Source organism: Pituophis catenifer, unplaced genomic scaffold (assembly GCF_029215685.1).
Source record: "Pituophis catenifer annectens isolate HBS135680 unplaced genomic scaffold, rPitCat1.0.hap2 SCAF_1, whole genome shotgun sequence".
Taxonomy (NCBI): domain Eukaryota; kingdom Metazoa; phylum Chordata; class Lepidosauria; order Squamata; family Colubridae; genus Pituophis; species Pituophis catenifer.
The window spans coordinates 89,428,068-89,450,917 of NW_027256881.1; the positions used below are offsets into that span (position 1 = coordinate 89,428,068).

The following is a 22,850-nucleotide window of genomic DNA, read 5'->3' on the forward strand; positions in this document are numbered from 1 at the left end:
ATAGTAGATGCACTGTTGGAAGACCTAAAGGACCAACATGTGAATAGAACTTCCGGGGTGGAGATGTAAAGCTGAGTATCATCAGCATATTGATGGTAACTCACCCCGAAACTCCGAATGATCTCACCCAGCGGCTTCATATAGATGTTAAAGAGCAAGGGGGAGAGAACCGAACCCCGAGGAACCCCACAAGATCCTCCTTGAGGAGGATCTCTGCCCCCCTGCCCAGACAAACTACATACGGCCTGAGAGGTAGGAGGAGAACCACTGTAAAACAGTGCCCCCCACTCCCAACCCCCCGAGTCGTCGCAGTAAGATACCATGGTCGATGGTATCAAAAGCCGCTGAGAGGTCAAGTAGGACCAGAGCAGAGAAATAACCCCTGTCCCGGGCCCGCCAGAGATCATTCACCAGGGCGACCAATGCCGTTTCCATGCTGTGTCCGTGCCTGAAGCCCGACTTAATGTTTAGTATATATTTGAAGCTATCTTATACTCATTGTTTGTATCTTTGTGAACTCAGTAGCATTATACCCAAGTCCTTTTGTTAAACCAAAACATTTTAAAGAGTGGAATATAAATTAACTACAGCACAAGCAGAAAAAATAATGAAAAAAAGGAATCTACAGACTGCATATTGATTAAAATAAACACAATAAAAAGTAAGAAAAACTAAATCAGGAAAAACGAAAGAAAAGAGATCTATATACTATCCATATTAGGAATACATATAGGTCTAAATTTAATTATAAGCTTCAGGGCTGAATTTTATTATTATACACCGGCCAGAGTCTCCTTTGGGGGGAGATGAGTAGCTATATAAATTAATTAATTAAATAATTCTATATTGATACTACATGGATCCCATGCTCAAATATTTGTGACATATATACAGTAGACTCTGATAATTTACTCTGCAAGGGTTTTTTCAATGAACAACCAAAAAGTGGAAGTATCTAAATAGGAAATCATGGTTTTTCAGAACCATTTTAAGCACAGAACAAACGAAGAGAAACCATGATTTTCCATATAGGGGAATTATTCTGTCCAGGAACACTCCTCATCCTGCCTCTATAATCCCAGAACATTAAAGTTTTTCATTGATCCTGCCATAGGATTGGCACTGGGGTACAATCAAACAGACAATGGATTTATTTTTGTCTGGGAAGTATTGTTTATCTGGATGATGGCACTCAAACCAGCTTAGCAGAACTCTTTCAGCCAATTCTGTTTGAGGATTCTGGCAACCTTTTGACAAGATCAAGTCTTAAAGCAGTAAAAACGTTCTGTACATTCCTTATTCATTATCCATTGGGCTATTGCTGACTTGTAATCCTGTTGGCAAAGCAAGTGGAATTAATAACCCCAGAAAACTAAATGACTATCCTATGACAATAACCCTTATGTGGACAAAGTTATCACCCCGTCATTTAACATTTCAAGCAGAAAATGTTCCAAAAATGCAGGAGATGGTACATTAATGAAGAAATTTTACTAACATTGTTTTGAATTATTATCTACCCAGTATTAAATACTTTACTCAGTGATTTTTGGTCACTGAGATAACTAAAAATATAATAAATATATAAACAGACAAACTATAAATCCAGTGGGGCTTAGCACTGAGCAAATATCCTAAGAGCAGACTGAACAGGTAGTCCTCGACATACAACTTTAATTGAGCCTGGACATAAATTGAGACATCACGCAATTGATTTCAGAATTACAACTTTTTTGACAATGATTAAGCTAACAGGGTGATCATTAAGCAAACACAAAAGTCATTCAGTTAATCCATTTTCCCAGATGGGTGTTTTTTGCCAGAAATCAGAAGTAAATACTGGAAACTAACTACCAAAAAAATGTCACAAATTGTGATCATATTATTGAGGGAAGCTACAAGCGGCCATAAAGGTGAGCCTGTTACCAAACACACACAAACCTATCATGTAACTCTGGGTTGTGTGTGCAGCTGTTGTAACTTTGAAAACAGGTCATAAATAGCTCTGGGAGAGGCATTGTAACTTTGAATAGTAGTAAATAACCAGTTGTAAGTCAAGGACTACCTGTATAATATTTAAATATTAATAAATGGAAACCCCTGGATTGGCATTGTTTCCTTTTATTCAAATCTGGGAGAAGCAGAGTCTTAAATAAGACTAAAATACTTTATTATATAACGGTGGATTCAATGTTTAACGAATACTTTCTTATAGTTTGCAAACTAATAAGCCCATTTTTTTGTCTTTACCATTTTTTTTTTTGTTGGTATGAACGCTGCTAAGTAGATACTTTTCAACTAGAAAATATGATGGACAGCAATCTCCAATCCAATGTTCTCAAGATATATTGGACTACAACTCTCATCACCCTCAACCATTGGCTATTGGTGATGGAAATTTCCAAAAGTCCTGATACATTAATTGTAGATCTGTCTGTTGAAAGATGCTATACATATGTCTCTTAGATAAGATTAGTAAATGACTAAAGTCTCTGCACAGTAAGAAATGCAGTCTCTCACAAATCTGAGAGACAGAAGTGGTGTTTTTTTTAAATCTTGTCTGTGTTTATTTCCAACAGAGTATGGATAGTCATTTGATAAGCTTTAATTTGGATATAGCAGTAAGAATGGGTTGGACCTAAGTGGCCCCTTCCAACTCTATGATTTTTTTTTTGTAGATAGACGGTATAATTTTATGTAATTCCCAGTTATTTCCACTAGCTTGTTTGCCTGCAATGCTGATGCAATACCTTTGCAGTAGTAACAACTACTTTTGCTTAAAAAAAAAAGAAGAAAGATATCTCATTAATGCAGCAATCAGTACATCAGTACACTGCAGTCTAAGCATTTATTTCCTAATTTGGGGGGGGGGGAGAGAATTGGCCTCAGGTACACTTAAGGTACACTCTTAACATTTAGACAGTCAGAATCTAACAAATATAGCATGGGTGGGAAGTAGGGAGTACTTTGCAGATAAGATAAAAGTTAGAAAAATACTAGCACAATTTCCTATATTACTTGGAATTTCCACTGAACTGTATTAGAGTAACACATAACAAAATGTTATCATACAGCTATTTCAGAGATGGTTACAAATCACTTTAACGTAGGTCTACTTCACTTCTGGCGTAGAGGGTTCATAGCCTAGAGACTATATACATCATGCTCTGGTAGCCTTGCACATAAGACTCCAGCTTCAGAACCATATAGAATCTGTGTTAAGACTGTTGTAACCTATTGTCTCTTAGTATCACCCACCCACCCTTCCATCACAATCATTTGTAAGAAACTTCCCTAAGTTTACATACAAGAACAGTAAAGGATTGTATGTTGGGCTTTCCTTTTGTGCCAGGCAATATATTAGCAATATGGAAGTAATAAAAATAAGTTGTTGCAAGGTGCAAGTCAAAAATCGCCCAGCTTCAAACTCAGCTCAATAATATCCACAAAAATCCCCCATCACCCGTTCCCAAACCAATACCAGTAATATGGTGCATTTTAACTGTTCCACTTTAGGGGACAGCCTTCAAGGCTGTGTGTGTACAGTATATGTGTCCACCATCAACAAATTCTCTGTTTTGAAATAGGACTTTAGAAGAGGAGAAGGAGGTTAGGACATTTCTATTTCAGTGTTGGCAAGTAGGTATAAGGCAAAGCTACACTGGTGTATACTTATGATGATGGTTACCAATGTACTGGATAGTCCTCAACATACGACCATAATTGGAATCAGAATTTCCGTTGTAAAGCAAGTCAGTTATTTAGTGAGTCGCACATGATTTTACAATCTTTTTTTGCCATGGTTGTTAATTGAATTACTACAGTTATTAAGTGAATCATATAATTGTTAAGTGAACCTGGCTCCCTCCCATTAACTTGGCTTGTCAGAAGCCAGGTGGGAATGGCGATATGACCCCGGGATGCAACCGTCCTAAATACATGCTGGTTGCCAAGGGCCCAGATTTTGATTACATGACCATGGGGATGCTGTGATGGTCTTAAGCATGAAGACTGGTTGTAAGTAACTTTTTTCAGTGTTGTTGTAATTTTTGAATGGTTGCTAAATGAATGGTTGTAAGTTGAGGACTACCTATACACGTTTATTCCAAAATAGAGACGAATATGTTCAACCTAACTTTTTTTTCCTACTAAAATCCATGTTAGAATATTATTATTAGACAGTTCACTCTTATTAGTGTGTAAGCTTTCAGATTCTTTAGAATCTCTCATCATACACAATGATTAATAAACAAAGGGAACGGGGAGAGCTGGCTACTACTTAGATGTAATACATTTATTTTCAGTTTGAATATATGCAATGGTTTCTCACATTTTCCACCTGAAGTCTATAAGAAGAAGTAGACTCCATTGCTTGAATAATCCAAAACGGTTATCCTTTCACTCTCCTTCCTTTGTTCAGTATTTTATCTAATTAATATTCTGGAAAATCTGAAAGGTGTTTGGTGATCTTGGTTTAGCCTAATGTAACTATTGTCCAATCCGGGTTTTAGAATTTTTCTTATCAATAACTCAGCTAGTTTGGATTTTTTGATATTCTTTAGAAAGTATCAGAGAAGGAAGGAAGGAAGGAAGGAAGGAAGGAAGGAAGGAAGGAAGGAAGGAAGGAAGGAGAAATTAGAGTTGAGCAGATTTGATTCCAAAAAAGTGCTTTAGATGCACAGAAGTGCAAACATAGCACCTATCTCTAGGTCTGTACAGAGACACAGCTCTTCCCAGAATGATACAATCGCCATTCATAGCCCTATGCACTATAAAGTATCTTTTGGAAATCAAGTCCAAAGTGCTGCAGAGCCTTTAACAGAAAATAGCCAATGTGTGGAAGAGGATTTGTCTAAAGTGGAGAGTGCAATACTAATCGAAGTGACAGGTTCAGGAGATTTTACTTAATCATCAAGGCCTGAAGTCCGCACAGGGAATTCCTCGTGTCTTGTAGGGTGAGGGTGGGGATTTGCGGCTAGAAGTCACCCGCCTCAGCTTAGCGAGTTGTGTTGCAGACTTCACCCTCCACCTCAGAGCACCCTGCCAAACTGAGCCTCCTTTTTCAACGCCTAGCGTGCCCATCGCTTCCTAGAACAGATGGCAGAGTGTTAGCAGGCCTACTCTCATCTATTGGCCTTAGTTCCTACTCAGAGAAAGGTGCGATTGTCACAGGGACCCTAAATGTCATCATGGACCCTAAAAACGGGTCTCCATGAGGTCACAAGGCTGGCCTCGACAGCCACGCAGAAATCCCCTTCCCACCCCCCACCATCTCTTCAGAATGTGAACTCGAGCGCCCCCCGCGTCCCCTTTAAAGGTTGCAGCCGAAGTCTGGTGCGAGAACTCGAGACTTCGCCGTCTGTCCTCCTTCCCTCTGCGGGGAGAGCGAGAGAAACAGAGGCGTTCAGCGGCCGCAGGCTGGGTTTCGGGCTCCGGAGGCGGGAAAGCCCTCGCCGTGTGTCTCTCGCTTTCCTGTTCGGAAGTGCTTGGTGCCAGGACTGGAAGAGGGACGCCTGCTCCAGCCTCCACCCCTGGGCCGGCAGGAAAGCCCAGTCTCAACAACTTCTCTTTCCTTTGAAACGACACATGTTCGGGAGCCCAGATGTCTCCCTCCGCTGCTAAAAAGAGAAAGGGGAAGTGGCGTGGGAGGCTGGCTGGGTGGGGAGGGAGGAACGGGATGACACCGGCGGCAGCCGTCCTCTCGCGCAGTTTTGACGCCGAAATAGCATACCTCCCTCCCCCCACCCCGCTAGCAGCAGCAGGGGAACATCTGTCCCCGCTATCTTTCGGCGGCGATCCCCAAACCCGGAGCCCTAAGGAGTCATTCTGTCTTCTCTATAGTTGCAAATACTTAACCGGTTTGGGAATCGGCTGCTGGATGTTTGCTGCAGCGAATCGTGCGATTAAACAGTGCTATAAAATCTTGCCTCGAAACTCTAGCCTAGCGATTCCAATCCACAAATCACATCCACTGAAATAGTGCATGAACGGTATACCCAAAAAGCATATCGGGATCGCCTTCCCCAGCTCCTGATGCTGTTTTTTATATATATATAAAAAACACTCTTCTATATAGAGTGATAACACTCTTCTGTTCTTTAGTTGTGTTTTGATTCAAGTCTTGCTGGGCTGCAGTTACAAATGCATTAATTATAGGCGACCTGCATTTCTAGTTGCACACCGGGTGTGCGTGTGGGCATGTTGTGTACATAATAAGCAAGGGATGATTTCAGTAAATTTCAGGGTTATGTTGCAACAACGTGGCTAACGCTGAACTTTAGTTCTCCGTGTGTAAATCACCTTTAATGCAAGGTTCATAAAGTGGGCAGCTAGATCAGCTGGTTTCTTTCCTTCATCGCCCGCCTCCTGTCAAGCTGATTGGGAGCCGGACAGTAGTCCAAAGGAGACGTATTGTTGGGAATTATAACAAACGAAAGGATTTAAAAGTACAGAACGGCACTGCTGTTGTGGGATCTTGAGGAAAAGGAGAGAGGGGAAGAGAAAACCATGAGAGGGAAAGAAGAAAAGCCTTCACTAAAAGGTTGGTTAATTAGTTTTCCTAACAGTTCTTTTGTTTGATTATTCATTAAGAGGGGGGGGGGACTTTTTCAACAATTTATCTGGAGGAACAGTGATTGAAACTTTGGAAGGGGGAGGGATACTTACAAATTGTAATTACTTTTATCAAGTAAGCAAGCCATACAAGGATTGGACTCTTTTTCTTTTCTTCCTTTTTTTTTGGTGCTGTGGAAATGATGGAAAAACCCTCTTTGAAAGCAAACTGAAGGAATGAGATGGAGGAAGTTGTAGTGGATCTAAATGTCTTCAGAGAAGGGTGGTGGTGGTGTAGTAGCTATAGTTGTTTTGAACTCAGCTTCTTATGCCGACTTTAGTTTCCTTTCAGGGCTTTTAAAGAGAAAAGACTCTGGAAAAGGATGAAGTAGCACTGAGACTATGAATGGGTTTGTAAGTTCAGTTAAAGAGCTCTCTTTGGCTTGAGCAAGTAGACAAAATCTTTGAACTAGATTTGTTCACTCAGACTGTAATGTGTGTGAAACCTGTCATATATTGAGGCAGCCTGGCTAACACTCTGAATACAGCTGCAAGTAGCTCTTCAGGCTTTAGACAAGCCTCAAATAGAGATGTGGGATTGCACATCTTTTAAAGCTTCCCCGCCCCCCCCCCCCCCATAGTGTCCACATGTTGTAAGAATTGGCTTCCTTCAGTTTTATAGGTGCTTTCCATTATCCTTTGCATAATGTTACGACAGATAGTTGATTGGAACTAATTGACATGATCCTGGGCTTTTCTTCCTTTTGTAAGTATAGGGGTGCCGGAACATCTAAATTGTTCCAAGAGCATTTGCTCTGATGGCACCCATTGAGTATCATTGAGACTTGGAATAGCTAATTCCATAGTTCGACAACCTTGAAAAGGAATGCTGACAAATAGACCAAGAAAGAAAGGAACTCAAATTAGAAATGAATGACCTTGTTGTGCACCTTACAGAAGTACAGATCCCTGAATTCATCACTTCTGGTCTTTGCTGGCGATGCTGCCAGGAGTTGTAGCTCAGCATTAGTTGGAGGGCTTAATGTTTCCTGCCTCCGATTTGGGAACTAATACAGTACCGGCAGTATATTTTCATGGCTTCTGTGCCTTGATGAAATTTCTTGTGTTGGCTGAAAAGGAAAAACTGTGACGGAGCATGCGCGTTGTCAGCAATGGAATGTATGGTTTATAAGGGGACGTTGCAGTCGGCTACAGGGGGCGCTCTGCCTTTCTTCGCTAAAGCAAGCCCTGCTGGAAAACAGAAGCCATCTGGCAATCTTTTGACTCGGGGGGGCTGAACTTCCAATGAACTGGCTTTGTGCGCTATGACTGCTGTGCAATTGTTGCTGAAATGCAGCTGATCTTGATGTCTTTTAAGCCTCGGTTGCTCTCATTATTCGGCTACACGAGCTTCTAGATGCCAAATTAACCAAACGGAGACCTTGCTGCGTTTTGCAAACTTGCATTTGCCAAGCCAGAGAGAATTAGCAGTGGGACAGGAGGACGGTTCAGCTCAGCCTCCGTCGCGCGCTCTTCCCTTTAGGGAAGAGTTGTTCTTCTGCGGCGTAACCTGCACTTCAAAAGCATCCGTTCCGCTTCCCGGCAGCGAAAAATGTTTTCGGGCGCGCGCGCGCGCGCAGACGTTACGTTGGAAGAGGGGAGGGGCAGAGTTTGTAAAAAAAAAAAAAAAAAAAAAAAGGAAAGAAAAGAAATCCAATTAGCAGTCATTCCTCCCAAATCTCGTCTAGGAGTCGTGGGTAGCCTGAGAAAGAAGCACGCGAAAAACACCCGTTCGGGTTATTCAATAGCATTCCTTCTGAGAACTTGTCTCATAACTTGATCCCAAAGCGTAAAGTTGCAAGAACGGTGAAAGATGCAAAGGGATGAAATTTGAAGCTTCATCACCCTCCAAATCAGTGGCCTCCAAAGTTCCCCTATATTCCCACCCATCCTTATTAAGTGTGATTGGAGAACCCCCCAAAAAATATGTGGGGAAGGTTACCACAGAGGCAGTACCTGACGGCAGAGTTACAATCAACAAAATAAAGTTGATCAATCAACAAGATCTATTCTGTGGAGAAGGCTGCTATCTCCTCCCCCCTTATATGTTATGTAATCGATTCTATATTATTTAATGCAATCTTATCAATAAGGGACCAAGGCCTCTACCAGGTGGGGCATCCGTTCCGGTTCCATCAAAAGGTCTGTGGGTCTCCCTTGAAGATAAAAAGCGTCTTTGGGGCTAGGGATTCTGCTGGCGTCATTTTCGGGGTGATGAGATGTCGCAGCACCCCCCCCCTCACCCATTCGCGCTCCCCAATTATCTGTTCTGCAAGACTGGGCCTTGCCTGCCACCTGCGTTTTTGGATCACCGGCCGGTGATATCTGGGCCTAATCCATTCATAAACAAACCTCTCGGGTTCCGCTGTATTGCAGCGGCCGTATAAATACATAAATAGTCTTTCAGAGGGACGCATTGTTCTTCTGGGATCACAGTGATAATAATAGGGTAAAGCAATCAACTTTTTTTTCTCCTGTTTCCTTCCATGACTTTTGCAAATACTGTATGGAAATTTCCATTGCTTTCTTCGGCTCGGGAAGATCGTGCGGGTTTTTTCTCCTTCCCCCTCCGCTTATTATTTTATTTATTTATCTATCGACTTGTATTGGAACGTTTTGGCTCCAAGTGTTCTCGGGAACAGCCCAAGGCAGCCGCGTGAACTCCAAGGTCTTGCTTCCAAGGGGCTCTTGTTTGTTGAATTGAGAAAGCCGGGCAGGAAATCGCAGTTTCCCTGAGTCCCTCCCTGCGGTTCCTTGACTGAAAAGGCATTCCTGACCAACCCCTGACTCTCGCTGCTGCGGTCGCTTTTGCTGCGGGACAAAGTTTGAGCCGCGCGAGCCGGACTTCTCCGCTCCCCCTTTCTTCGTAACGGAGGCGAAAGACTTAACGGGCATTAAAAGACCTGATACGGAAGAAGGGATTATTGAGGCTCAAGGAAGAAGAAAAAAAAGTGCAGTTATTTCTGGTGAGGATTTTGGTAAGAAATGGATGGATAGACGATTGTTACACTTTCTCCTTTCTTGGGGGCTACTTGACTGCCTTGCCTTCTGGAAAACCACGAGCTTCCTCCCTCCCACCCCCACCGATTCTGACTTTGATGAGTTTGAGTGGCAGCAGACTTAATCCCCCTTCCCGCCCCCGGATGCCTCCTTTGGTTAAGGATTCCTTTTAAAGCTGGTTGTTGAGATGGAGCCAGCTATTGTAGCCAATGGACAACCACTCTGTCTGCTGCTGTGTTTGGTACGCTTTTGGGTCATTAATAAATACCATCTGATAAGCCCAGGCTTTGCTTAGGCTCCAGCGGTTATTGTTTCATTGCCGGAATTTGCTCTGAGGTGGGTTTTTTTTAAAGAGAAAGGGAAGGGGGAGTCTGGTCTGGTTTGCAAAGAGGCTGCCAGTTTTAAATGCCAATTACTGGAGAAGGGAACTCTAAAGACAATTTGGAACTACAGGTTGCCAAAATGCTTTGCGGATTCCGATGCTTTGGAATAGAAGCGAAAATGACCACACCGACCGTGTTTACTGTATAATTCATACGGACTTTAATGAGATGTATTCCTATATAGGTGTGTTGCACGGAGTAACTGAATTAGGAAGCCAAACTCTTAAAGGAAACGGGAAACGTTCAATGTATATGCGAGCGCAGATAGGGAGAGAGGAATTACTCGCAAAACACTTTGAATGCAGTGTACCGGCACTTAGAAGTTTCATGTTTCCTATGTTCTATAACTAAGCTGTCACTTAAAACAGTTTACAGGATTAAGCAACGGGCAGACTAGTTTCCCAACCAGGCGCCCTCCGGCAACCAGCCTGCAATGGCTGGCTGGGAATTCTGACATTGCAAGCCCACCACTTGAGGGGGGGGGAGCGCGCACCAGATTGCAGAAGGCTGACTAAGACAAAAACGCGCGTCGTAAGGCTCTGTTCCTATGACTAGTAACGGAGAATATTGTTCGGGGGCCGAGCTGTGCAGATCCCGGGGGGGTGGGGGTGGGGAAAGAAAAGCGAAAACGAGCTGCCAGCGTCACGCTCCGTTTGCGAGTTTCCTCAGGGGCAAAAGTTGCGAACTACAGTACTCGGGGGAATGTCGCAAGGACCATTCTTATCTGTAGTACAAGCTGATCCTGCAATAAGGTCTCCCCCTAGGGGCATTTCTGACAGAAGAAAAATGCCACCATGCTGCAAGTAGATAAGAGATAGGTTTTCCTCGGGGCTGTGGCAAAAGGAAGCGGGGGGGGGGAAAGAGACGGATGCACGGGAGAAACAAACAAACAAACAAACAAACAAACACAAAGACACACTCCTTTGGTCTAAACCCTTCCTCGAGAGTTTTTAAGCGACACCCAGCATCCGATTCAGGAATGGGGGGCGAGGGGTGCCACACTAACAGTCGCTACAGAGATGGCAGGGTGTGGCCAAAGGCATTCATTTATCCCACTAGTGAAAGTCTTAAAGGAAAGCTACAAAATACTTAAGACGGACCCGAACTCCCCACCCCGAGCCTCGCACCGTCTTAGAACCGCGCTGCGTTTGGAACGGAGCAATCCGTCCTAAGTGGCCAATTTTGCCTAATTGTAAACCGCGCCAAGCCCCCTTCCCCGCTGCGTTACCCTCGACGAACGCAGCCAAGGTCACCCTAGTTCTCAATAGGCGAGTGGGGGAGGGGGAAAAAAAGGAGAATTAATTAATCCCTTATTGCTTTCGCGCGCTCTCCCTCCCTCTTCCCCCCCCCTCCCCCCACAAAGATCCCAGGACTAACAAAAAATACCCTCTCTAACCTTCCTAGATTCCGACCCCAACGTCGCACTGCTTTTTCCTAACCTCCTGAAAAAAGCTTCTGAGTTGCCCCTCCCTCCCTTCCCTTCCCCTCCCCTCCCCTCCCCTCCCGCAGGCCCGCCTGGCCTGACTCTTGGAAACGTCAAAGCGAAAGGAGGAAGGAAGGGAAGGGCGGTCCGCGCGCTGCCTGCGGCTGGGCGCCAGGCTTTGCGTATCTTCTGGCGGCTCCCGGGCGCCCGGAACGGCGACTCAGACTCTTCCTCATTGTTCCCTGCGGGCTCCTCCCCTTTTTCCTCTCCTCCTCCCACTGCTAAGCGCCGGGCCCTCGTTTATATAAAGGCTTTGGCAAGCGCCTGAGACGGGAGTTTTCTTTGCAGCCCGAGAAAGGCTGAGCTTGCTAAGCATCCTTTTTGCGCTTTTTCCCTGGGCTGGCTGGCGGGCTGGCTTGGCTTGCTGACTCGCTCATTCGCTTAACTCGGTCGTAGATCGATCTGGTTTTTTTCCACCCTTCGGCTTGGATTATTGCTATCGTCTTTTTTTTTTTTTTTTACTCGCTCTGCGATGACGGTCAAAACTGAAGCTTCGGGATCCACCCTAACTTATTCAAAGATGAGAGGAATGGTGGCGATTTTGATCGGTGAGTAAGGGGGATCGAACGAGGGTCACCCAGCCGCGTCGCCGCCTCAGCCGCTCACACAAAAAGATTTCCTTTGAGATTATTTTCCGAGTGCCGGATGAAAGAGCGCCTAAATAAATACATTTACAAGAAGCATCTAATTTTAATTTTTTAAAATTTAAATAAATTTAAAGAGCATCTAAATAAATGTAATTTTTTAAAAACACGAAGGAAGTTGTCGATTGATCGGAATTCATTTTCTGTGTTTTCTTATTTGCAGCTTTCATGAAACAGAGAAGAATGGGGCTGAACGACTTCATTCAAAAAATAGCCACCAACTCCTATGCATGCAAACAGTAAGTATGTTTTGCTTTTCTGCATGATAGATGCCACGGAAGTTAACAATTTAATTATAGCCTTGTGCGATGTTACCTAACTTCTTCCCCAGGGAGGAGAGGAGTTGAAACACGATCTGTTTGTAAATTGAACTTCTAGTCTATTGATAACTTACACAGAGTCAGGTTCCACTGAGTTCAGCATATTTAGGAAGTAGACTTAAGAATGTGCGTGTGGATGCTTTAATAACTCTTTGTGAAGAGTTTCACTATAAAAGTATGTTATAGTGACTGCAATCCTATGCCACTTACTTACAAGCAAATCTCGTTGAACTCAGTGGGAGTTGTTTTTGAGAAGGGCCAGGGCGTGTACTGGCTTTAGAAAATAGTATGTGTTTCTGTTGCCCCAATAGGGACTAAAACTATCCAGAGAAATGGCATCTTGTTTGAATTTTTTTGATCTCTCTGCCATTCCTTTTCTCTGACTTACAATTACAGAAGAAACCTGAGTCTGTTTGCTCAGGTTTGTGTTGTGTCTCTTTTTCCATCTTACCTTTGAAACCTAATAAGCTGTTTCAATCGCCTTTTCTAAGCTTACCAGCCTGAATTTTGCTCAACTAGAGTTAGCCTGCCGCCTTGCGGTGAGATAATTTCCATATTCCAGGCATGTTGTAATTGGACTAATTCCATTCTGTCTTATCCTTGCAGTCCTGAAGTACAATCAATTCTGAAGATTTCCCAGCCTCAAGAACCAGAACTTATGAATGCCAATCCTTCTCCTCCAGTAAGTGGCCTTAGTTCCATGTATATTGAACTTGGAAAGAGATGTTTTAAAATAAAGAACCAGCATGCTAATTTAAAAGGGAAGATTTTTTAAAGAGCCACGTCTCATGTCTCTGCCTCATTTAAAGCAGGAAATGTGGCAACATTTTTAAATAAGCATTTTATTTCCCTGAAGCCCAAGTGGGCGTGTTTTCTGAAGCCCCATCACAAAATAGATTACAATTGTATTTGTTGTTTTTTAAGTCTGTATCCAACTATTTCAGTACAAAAATCTAACACTTTTGATTTTTTTTTCCCATTGCAGCCTAGTCCATCTCAGCAAATCAACCTTGGCCCATCATCTAACCCTCATGCTAAACCATCAGATTTCCATTTCCTGAAAGTTATTGGGAAAGGTAGTTTTGGAAAGGTAAGCTATGTCTTGATTTTCCTTATTGCTTTTTAAGGATAAAACATTCATTGCTTTTATAGTCAGATGGATCCTTTGTTCTGAAGACTGATTTTAAAATGCATCCCCATGGCCTTGGGAGAGTCAGTCTCATCCAAGACATTTGTCTTAGTATGAAGTTGAGAAAATAAATTGAATAAGTGCAGTTAAATTGGTATTCTTGAGAAAGAACAATTTATCTTAAAGCCTGAGAGAATTTGGATTATCTTCAAGAGGGGTTTGATGGCTTCATTGCCTAACTCTGTCTTTAAAGTATTGCCCTTCAGATACAAAACTTTAAGCCTATAATTATACTGAGCTGTATTTTTGCAACTATCAAAAAGGAAATTGTAGTTTTAATTTGGTTTTTTGAAATCGCCCTTAAACTTACAAGAACTTTGGTTTCTTTCAGGTTCTCCTTGCAAGGCACAAGGCAGAAGAACAATTCTATGCAGTAAAAGTACTCCAGAAAAAAGCAATCCTGAAAAAGAAGGAGGTAAATATTGACTTAATCTTGTTCCAAATAAATTCCAAGCAAGAAAATAATTCTACCTTAGGGCAGTTCATAAATTACAATATAATGAGTAAGCTTTCAGCTTCCCAGAACTCCTCCTAAAGCGCAATGGTAAACAAATAGTAGACAGGAAGCAGAAAAGACAAATCTTAAAGCCTACAGAATGTCCACTTTTAAAGTCACCACTTTGAAGCAGAATGTGGAAAATCAATCCAAAGGTGCTTAGTTGCTGTTTTATGCCCTCTTGAGTTGGTATAAATTTAGGATTTTTCTTGCGGTCACTTGGTTTGCTTTATAACAATTCAGTTGTGTTGTTCTGGCGAATACTAACAATTGATTCCATACCTCTTCTTATTTTCCAGGAGAAACATATTATGTCTGAACGCAATGTCCTCCTTAAGAATGTGAAGCATCCTTTCCTGGTGGGACTTCACTTTTCCTTCCAGACAGCTGACAAATTGTATTTTGTCCTAGACTACATCAACGGTGGAGAGGTGAGCAAAAAAAGGACACCTGGGCCCTCCAAAGGGAAGGGTAGTTGAATGGAGTTAGGTTCTTGCTGGAAAGTAGAAGTCAGTCCAGAGTAACACACACTTAAGTGCCCTTGTTTGTTATAAAAAAAAGGGGGACTCTAAAGGTAGAGATGCTAGATTCAGTCTCCTGCTTGCCAGCCTCTAATAGCAGGAAATAGCCAGAGGATTACTAGGCCATTTCCGACAATTATCCTCTCTAATTTAGTGTCTGTGCTTAATTAAATTTATTGTTCAAAGGTTTGGGGATCACTAATAGATTCCCCCCCCCCTTTCTTATCTTGCAGTTGTTCTACCATCTCCAGAGGGAACGTTGCTTCCTGGAGCCAAGAGCTCGTTTTTATGCTGCTGAAATAGCTAGTGCACTGGGTTACCTGCATTCTTTGAACATTGTATACCGGTAAGCACCCTACTTAATGAATGCATATTAAATTAGAACGGAGTTCTAATTTACAAGCTGTTTTGCCAAAATGCTAGCTATGGGCTTTCAGATCAGTAATTTTATACTCCTAAATAATTAGGGGTTAGGGGTTGCTGTTTCTGGATATGGACTGGACGTGGGTAAAAAAACATCTAGAAAACTATAGTGACAGTGACTTATTTGGGAAAAAGCTTGTAAATTGGACAACTGCAAATGACAAGAGTTTCAGATAGGTAACATTTTGAAGCTGACCCGTCTTTCATATTCTTTGCCACAGGGACTTGAAGCCAGAGAACATTTTGCTCGATTCTCAGGGCCACATTGTTTTGACTGACTTTGGACTCTGCAAAGAGAACATTGAACACAACGGCACAACTTCCACATTTTGTGGCACTCCTGAAGTAAGTCTTGAGTTCTGCTTTCTCCCATGATAGTGTTGTAAGTGTGCAACTGCATGACGATGGCAGGAGTTTCCCTGATGAGACTATAGGACATTATGTACTAGCCTTGTGAAAATGGGTGGTGTTGTTTGATGGATATGCCACTAGAGGGTTAAAAAAAAGAGAAAATTCTATTGGAGTTCCTGTAGAGAATGCTCAAGGTGCAGAAACTGGTTTGACTGTCCAGATTGACTTGGCCCCTAGTTCACATATGTGAGCCCCAGGCATTTTGCTTTTTCAGTGAGGAACCTGGGTCCTCTGTATCTAATCCATCTTAGTTGACAAGATAGTGGTCAAGAGAATTGGAGTCATAATGTAGGGTTGCAGGTTCCCCATGTCTGCCTTGAGCAAAATGCCTAAAGAAGGGTAGGTTTATCTTAGATTTGCCATTAGCCTTCAGGTTTTTTTCTAATCAAATGTTCCCATTCTTTCATTTGTGTCCAATAGTACCTTGCCCCTGAAGTCCTTCACAAGCAACCTTATGACCGGACTGTGGACTGGTGGTGCCTTGGGGCAGTTTTGTACGAGATGCTTTATGGATTGGTAAGTAAGAACAGAAACGACATATTTAATCTGCTTGCTGGGAATGTTTGCCACTCCAGTAATTATAGTAGAGGAAATAAATAAAAACCTTTGGTGCTACTGAAAGTCAGTTGGAGTTTATGGAGCAATATCAGCGATGCCCATATTTGCTGGTGAGGTTCTTCAGCAGCCCTCTCCTAATGGGTTTGATAATTCAAGAAAAAAATGTTCTTTTAAATCTTCCCTTATTTTTATAAATAACTCGAGGTAGCAAACATACCTAATACATTTCCTTCCCTTATTTCCCCACAACAACCTTGTAAGATAAGTTGGGCTGAGAGAGAGACCAAAATAATCCAGCCAGCTTTCATACCTAAAATCGGACTAGAACTCATTTTCCTGGTTTCTAGCCTGGTGCAGTAACCATTAGACCAATCTGGCTATTTAATGGATATTGCATTAAAGTAAGTCTTGCATCAAAGCTCAGAGACTGTATGGTGGGGTGGTTAAAATATTTCAGTAGGATTGCAGTCTAGCTTACATCACAAGTGGTTGTGGACAAAATTGGAGAAAGGAGTGGCATGCATGATACCTTGAACTCCCAGAGGAAAGACAAGATGCAAAACTTTGGAAATCAATAAATAACAACAGTAAGGTTAGACAATGGATAGTAACTATTCCTACTCTTCTTGCAGCCCCCTTTCTACAGCAGAAACACAGCAGAAATGTATGACAACATCTTGAACAAACCTCTACAACTGAAGCCAAATATCACCAACTCTGCTAGACACCTTTTGGAAGGACTTTTGCAGAAGGACAGAACTAAGAGGCTAGGAGCAAAGGAAGACTTTGTAAGTATAACTTTTGAAAAGAGGTGAAAGGCATTTGAGATTTTGTCTAGATGGTTTCAGTTCTTTGCATTTAAACTAATGTAATTTCCATTATTTCAACAGATGGAGATTAAGAATCACATTTTCTTCTCTCCAATTAACTGGGATGATCTTATAAATAAGAAGATTACACCACCTTTTAACCCAAATGTGGTAAGAGCTCTCTTTTTTTGCTTTAATTTATATGCTGCCCTTCTCCAGAGACTCAGGGCGGCTTACAATGCGTTAAGCAATAGCCTTCATACTTTTGTATATTTATACAAAGTCATCTTATTGCCCCCACAATCTGGGTCCTCATTTCACCTACCTTTGAAAGGAGGGAAGGCTGAGTCAACCTTGAGCCTGGTGAGATTTGAACTTGCAGTAATTGCAAGCAGCAGATGTTAATAACAGTGCTTTAGTCCACTGTACTACAGGCTCTTCTCTAATTGCATAATTGCCAGGGAAGATTTATTTTATTGGGGATGTCAGAAGTGTATGTGTCCATAAATCAAGAACAAGTGTCAGAGTTCACACCAGGATTCCACAGGAGGTCTCAGTTCTCCAGACACTTAATAACCCATCACTGGAGGGGAAAAAAACCCTGCATTTGACTTAACAGAAGACTTAAACATGTCTCTGCTAGATTAGAAGCTTTATAGCCTACAAAATACAGTTATAATACATCTATTGATTTGCCCAATGCAAGGCAAAAAACAAAAATTCTTTTTATACACACACAAACATACATCAGAGTATTTTTTCCACCACTTTGAGTTAACTAATAATTTAAAAGGTTTGCTTTTTAAACCCGAGAGCACAGTAGTGGATTTAAAGAGGCGTTTCAGTTATCAAATGATTTTCAGAGGTCTGCTGGACACTGGTGATAAGTCTCATTATCATACACATGAAAGCAAATTCACTGGCTTCAGTGGGCCTAAATTCCATAGTAATTTAGTTTTGAATTTGCCCTGCTGTTAAAAGTAAATGTTCTTTGGTACTGAGGCTGTCCTGGACAAGATAGGCAGGTTGGATCTAGATAGGCTGCAGGAAAAGTTCCTTTTGTAAATTTTGTCCTAAGTGTTTCTTAGACTTATTCAAGAGGTAGAGGAGGCTGCAGAGAAATGGGAAGCTGTTCTGGTATCTACAGCAGAATTTGTGGATCCAGCCTTTTGTCTGCATAGGCTACTGAATGAGCATGCCTTTTGGGTGTTAGTTTTGAGAACCACCAGGACTAATTAATATTGGCATGTTACACACACACACCTCCCCTATACAGAGTGCCTAAAATGCTTAAAACCTTGGTAGCCAGCCTTCAGATAACCTGGAACTACAACTTCCAGAATTATTTGGCTACATTAGCTGGGAATTCTGGCAGCTGCAGTTTCAGCACCTTTGACTGCTCCCGAATGCAGAAAGTTGGCTTGGACCTTATATGACCTCAGGAATGGTCAACAGTGAGAAGAAACCTGAGAATTGGTTTCCAATTACTCTTAGGAAAATGTGGCTTCATCAGATCCTTGAGTGTTCACTTTTGAATTGGAAGACAGTGTAGCATTAAGTGTCCTTGCAGCTTACCATTTAACAACCAAATACCTCTCATTTTCTTGCAGAGCGGGCCCAATGATCTGCGACACTTTGACCCTGAGTTTACAGAGGAGCCTGTCCCAAACTCCATTGGCCAGTCTTCAGACAGCATCCTCATCACTGCCAGTGTCAAAGAGGCTGCCGAAGCATTTCTGGGCTTTTCCTATGCTCCCCCCATGGATTCTTTCCTTTGAATTTTGTGATTTCTTTTCTTTTTTTTAAAAAAAATAATAATCGTTCTTTTGGCATTCTGATCGAGCTGCCAGTTGCCTGGTCATCTTGAAAGATAAAATTTTTTTGCACATCTTCCCACTGTGTGGCAGCTTTGCAGCCTTAATTTCAAACTCTTTATCGTTTGCTGAAAGCTTTTTTTTTTTTTGAAGGGGGGGTGTTGTTCTTGTCCAACTGGAAGAGCACATTTAACTCCTTTTGAGTGAACTCATGACATTTCACTACTGGTTCTTCGCAGTCACCCAAGTGGTGCTACATCACGGTTGCAAGTACTAAAAGGAGAAGGGAAAAAATGCAGCTGCTGCCATAGATTGCTCTAAAGTATAAGCCTCAGAACAAAACTCCTTGAGTGTCCTTGATTGGTGAGCATAGCGCCCCCAACTTGGAGATCTTTCTGGATGTGAAGAGAACTTTATGAAGACGTGCCTTTTTTCCCCCTCCGGACGTTGAGATCTTTGTGAACTCTGAAGTTTTTATCACAAGAGTGCTTTTGGATTCATGTGTGAGCAAGTGTGTAACATGGACAAATGGCAGGAGTGTGATTTGTATATTCCCACAGATGGACTTAGCTCAGAGGTGTCTATGTGACACTTGGAGGGCAGTGTGGGGCATTGATCGTTCCTTCCATATTTGGAAGACAATAAATTAATAAATGTAGATAGTGATTTTTTTAAGAAAAATATGTAAAAAATATATAGTTCAAATGGGCTTCAACTACTTGTATCCCAAATGCTTGAAGAAAGCATTGCTGCTATGGAAATATATATATACAGAAAGATATGTATATAAATATTTCTATTTTTAGAAATGGTTTCTATGGACCAAAATGCCCCAGCTGTTGTCTGCTAATCTTTTGGGTTAGTTCATTTTTTTTGTTCATAATCTGTAAACTTGGGCATTATTTATGGGTATTGTTTGCTTGCATTACTTGTTGTATGTATTTGTAAAAAGATGTGTACAGTTGATTGCAATGCTAAATGAATATTTAAAAGAAAAAAAAAACTTTAAAGGCTCATAATGTATACCACCATTGTAATGTACTTAACATGGTTATATGTACCATTTTTGTGACCAAACCCATTGGTTTGCAGTAAAATCTTGGACAATATTTCTATTAATGTTTTCAGTGTCTTTATAAATTCAGGTTTTTTCTCCATCTTTATTCAGAATGCACTTTACAGTCAAAACTGCCCACTAATGATTCATAATATTATTTACAGTATTGAACAACAATACTAAAGATACACAGCGATTTTTGGGTAGGAAAAAAATGCACATTCTGAAGATGTTTTTGATTTAGAATTTCCAGTGGCCTAACAGGATCTACCACTAGAACATCAGAAAAATTATAGTAATGGGGTATTATTATGTGGCTACCTATAGGGCATGGAACAATCAGAACTGAAAGTTATCTCTGCCATTACTTCTCCCTTCCTGCCAGGCATAATGATGTTTAGCCTCCAAATGTCCTATCCCAATGCAATACAAAATAGAAAAGTTGAAGAGGTGACTGACCTGATCAATCACCTCCTCTCATCAAGTTTATTTCATTATATAAAATCTTCCTCCTCAATTGTATCCTGGTTGTGAATGCTTCTTAAATGAAAGAAATGCAATATTATAAAGCAACATTTTTTGGCATACCTGACTATATCTTCAACAATGGCAAGAATATCCTTTTTTACAATTTTAACCAAGAAATCTCAGAGTTAGGCACTTCTTCAAAGTTTAATTAAAATGTGGACCTGGTGTTATAGTCTGCAGAGCAACAAAATAAGTCTAGCCTCTCCATAATCATCTTTAGCATATTTTCTCCAGGCCTTAGTAAACCAAGATTTCTTGGTCAACTTATTTTCAAAACAATAATGACCCTGGCCCTTCTTTCCTATATGTATTACAATTTGTCAGTGTTTTTAGAAACTAGTCATAACTCAACATGATAGCCCAGTGTCAGCCTGATCAAGTGAAGAGCATGGAAAGAACTAGGGATCTAACCAGATGCTAAAGCTGTGGTGGTTAAAATGCAGTTTTGCTGGCTAATTCTGACTGCCAGCAGTTTGATTCTCACCAGGCTCAAGGTTGACTCAGCTTTCCATACTTCTGAGGTCAGTAAAATGAGAACCCAGATTGTTAGGGGCAATATGCTGACTCTAAACCACTTAGAAAGGGCTGTAAAGCACTGTGAAGCAGTAGTGCTATTGCTATTGTTAAAGAAAATGCTACAAAGGAAAGGGATTCTCGAGATACATAACTCATTAGCCAGTCAAGGGACCTAACAACTAATAGCTCTGGGAGCATAGCATCATACTAACTTGGTTAAAAAATCATGTTTTGGAATACAGAATCCCCACTAATTTTTCCAAGAAATGCATGGTGGTATTTCATGAACACTTCATTGTCATTATTACTAAATTTTTACCCAATTGGTATCTTTGCATGTATGTAACTCAAGGCGGTGAACAAACCTAATACTCCCTCCTATTTTCCCCAAACAATAGTCTTGTGAGAAGGGTTGGTCTGAGTGAGAATAAATGGCCCGAAGTCACCTGCCATCCTTTAATGTGTCCTTATTGTGAGAGGACCAGCAAACATTATTATATCATCAACTGATTTAGAGAGGCTATAATGCTTCGGTAGTAAACCTGCTTTTTTATGTGCTCTTTTTCTCATAAGGGTTCCCCCCCCCCTTTCCACAACATAACAAGCTGGGTGGTGTAGTTTTAAGTACAGTGCAAAAATTAGATGTCTTTTGAGTAAATCTAAATTAATTGCATGAGAGAATTGGCTCCTTCTATTCCCATGAGATACCACCACCAATGACTCAAATAATTGTGTTGTGCAAATAGTATACACCTGCTTGTGCCTGAGTCAGGCAAAACAGGGGTTTAGACATGTTTTATGCTGTGTCAGAGTTACAACAGAAGATCAAACATATGGAAACCTAATGTGGATGAATCTTCAGTATCATGTACCTCACTGGCCATCTGGTCCGACATTGCTTGTTTTCCACATACCCTTCTAACGCAGCCCCAAACATGTCCAAAGCTAAGCTTAGTAGGCTTAGCAGAAGAGATATTTTCAGATGGCATCTGATGATTCAAGCATCTGAGTCATCCCACCTACCATGGGGGCAAAGTATGCCCAAGTACTTTCATCCTCCCTCTCAAAACATTAGCCAGCTGGGTTTGAGGGAAAGTGCAGGCACAAACACAATAATGAGCCAGGCCCTTACATGTATGTACACATACCAAGAAGTAATTTGCTGTAAAAGCTAGACGGTTTACAAAGGAATCAGAAAGAAAGGGGAATGGGCAGAAGAATACATTATACACACAAACCCTACTCAAATACTTCCTCATGGCCTCTGAAAATTTCTTTCAGATCATCATTCCTCATTTTTGAAGCTTATTTCATAATTATAAGTTAAAGAGACTCTTGTTTTGGACAAATGGTTTATGTGGCAACATAGAAAGTATATATGTTGCTTATGTTGTATGTTTTCATTACCAGCAAACACACTGTTCTTAAAAGGTAAAATTCGTTTGGCCTGTTACATGACCCAGAAGTGATTTCCCAGATAATGTTGAATTAAAACCCCAAATATGCCACTGGTTATGCTGAATAGGGCTATTGGATGTTATAGTTCAGCAACATTAGGAGTACTGCAGGTTCTTATTTTGTTTCCCAGTCTGTGGCTTTTCTTCAATAGGAAAAGAATGGGAAAAACAATATGAAACACTGGAAGGTTGAACATGAAAAGTGATTGCACTTGTATCCCCAATAAATCTCTGTAAATGGGTCATTTCACAATGAAGCCTTGTTTAGAATCAATCATGAAGTCAGCAGGAGATTTCAAGTTTACAGTGCAATTTTCCCTTGGAGTAATTTGCAGCACAGTGAACTGTAGATAAAAAGTGACACCATGTGGTTTGCTAAAGATGTGCACATCCATGTTCCACAAAATGGAACAAATCCCTTTTTAACCCTTTAAGCTTCAAATGGCTAATGCAACACCAGGAAAAATAAAGTACTGATATTATCCTATGGGATTTTTTTGCGGGAGTGGGGGGTGGGGAGGAGGAGAGGACTCTGGAGGTCTATATTGTAAATTGTGTGCAGATTTAAAAAGTATAATAATGAGAAATAATTTTATTTATTTATTAAATTTGTGTGACACTCATCTTGT

General features: G+C 41.3%; 1 protein-coding gene across 3 annotated transcripts in view; it reads left to right on the forward strand.

Moving 5' to 3' along the window:
* The window catches only part of SGK1 (serum/glucocorticoid regulated kinase 1), a 102,319-nt gene extending 82,547 nt beyond the window's left edge, over nt 1-19,772 (forward strand). The window contains exons 1-12 of one of the 3 annotated variants that reach the window (XM_070932704.1): nt 6,408-6,541; nt 12,286-12,361; nt 13,049-13,124; nt 13,428-13,532; nt 13,963-14,046; nt 14,427-14,558; nt 14,882-14,994; nt 15,293-15,416; nt 15,903-15,998; nt 16,673-16,828; nt 16,931-17,020; nt 18,460-19,772. In XM_070932704.1, coding sequence (XP_070788805.1) covers nt 6,508-6,541; nt 12,286-12,361; nt 13,049-13,124; nt 13,428-13,532; nt 13,963-14,046; nt 14,427-14,558; nt 14,882-14,994; nt 15,293-15,416; nt 15,903-15,998; nt 16,673-16,828; nt 16,931-17,020; nt 18,460-18,627 — 1,254 coding nt within the window. In that variant the 5' untranslated portion in view covers nt 6,408-6,507 and the 3' untranslated portion in view covers nt 18,628-19,772. Of the gene's footprint in view, nt 1-6,407; nt 6,542-11,771; nt 12,027-12,285; nt 12,362-13,048; nt 13,125-13,427; nt 13,533-13,962; nt 14,047-14,426; nt 14,559-14,881; nt 14,995-15,292; nt 15,417-15,902; nt 15,999-16,672; nt 16,829-16,930; nt 17,021-18,459 lie in introns of those variants that run through there. The other 2 variants (XM_070932703.1, XM_070932702.1) reach the window with 2 other exon arrangements.
* Nucleotides 19,773-22,850: the final 3,078 nt, after the last annotated feature.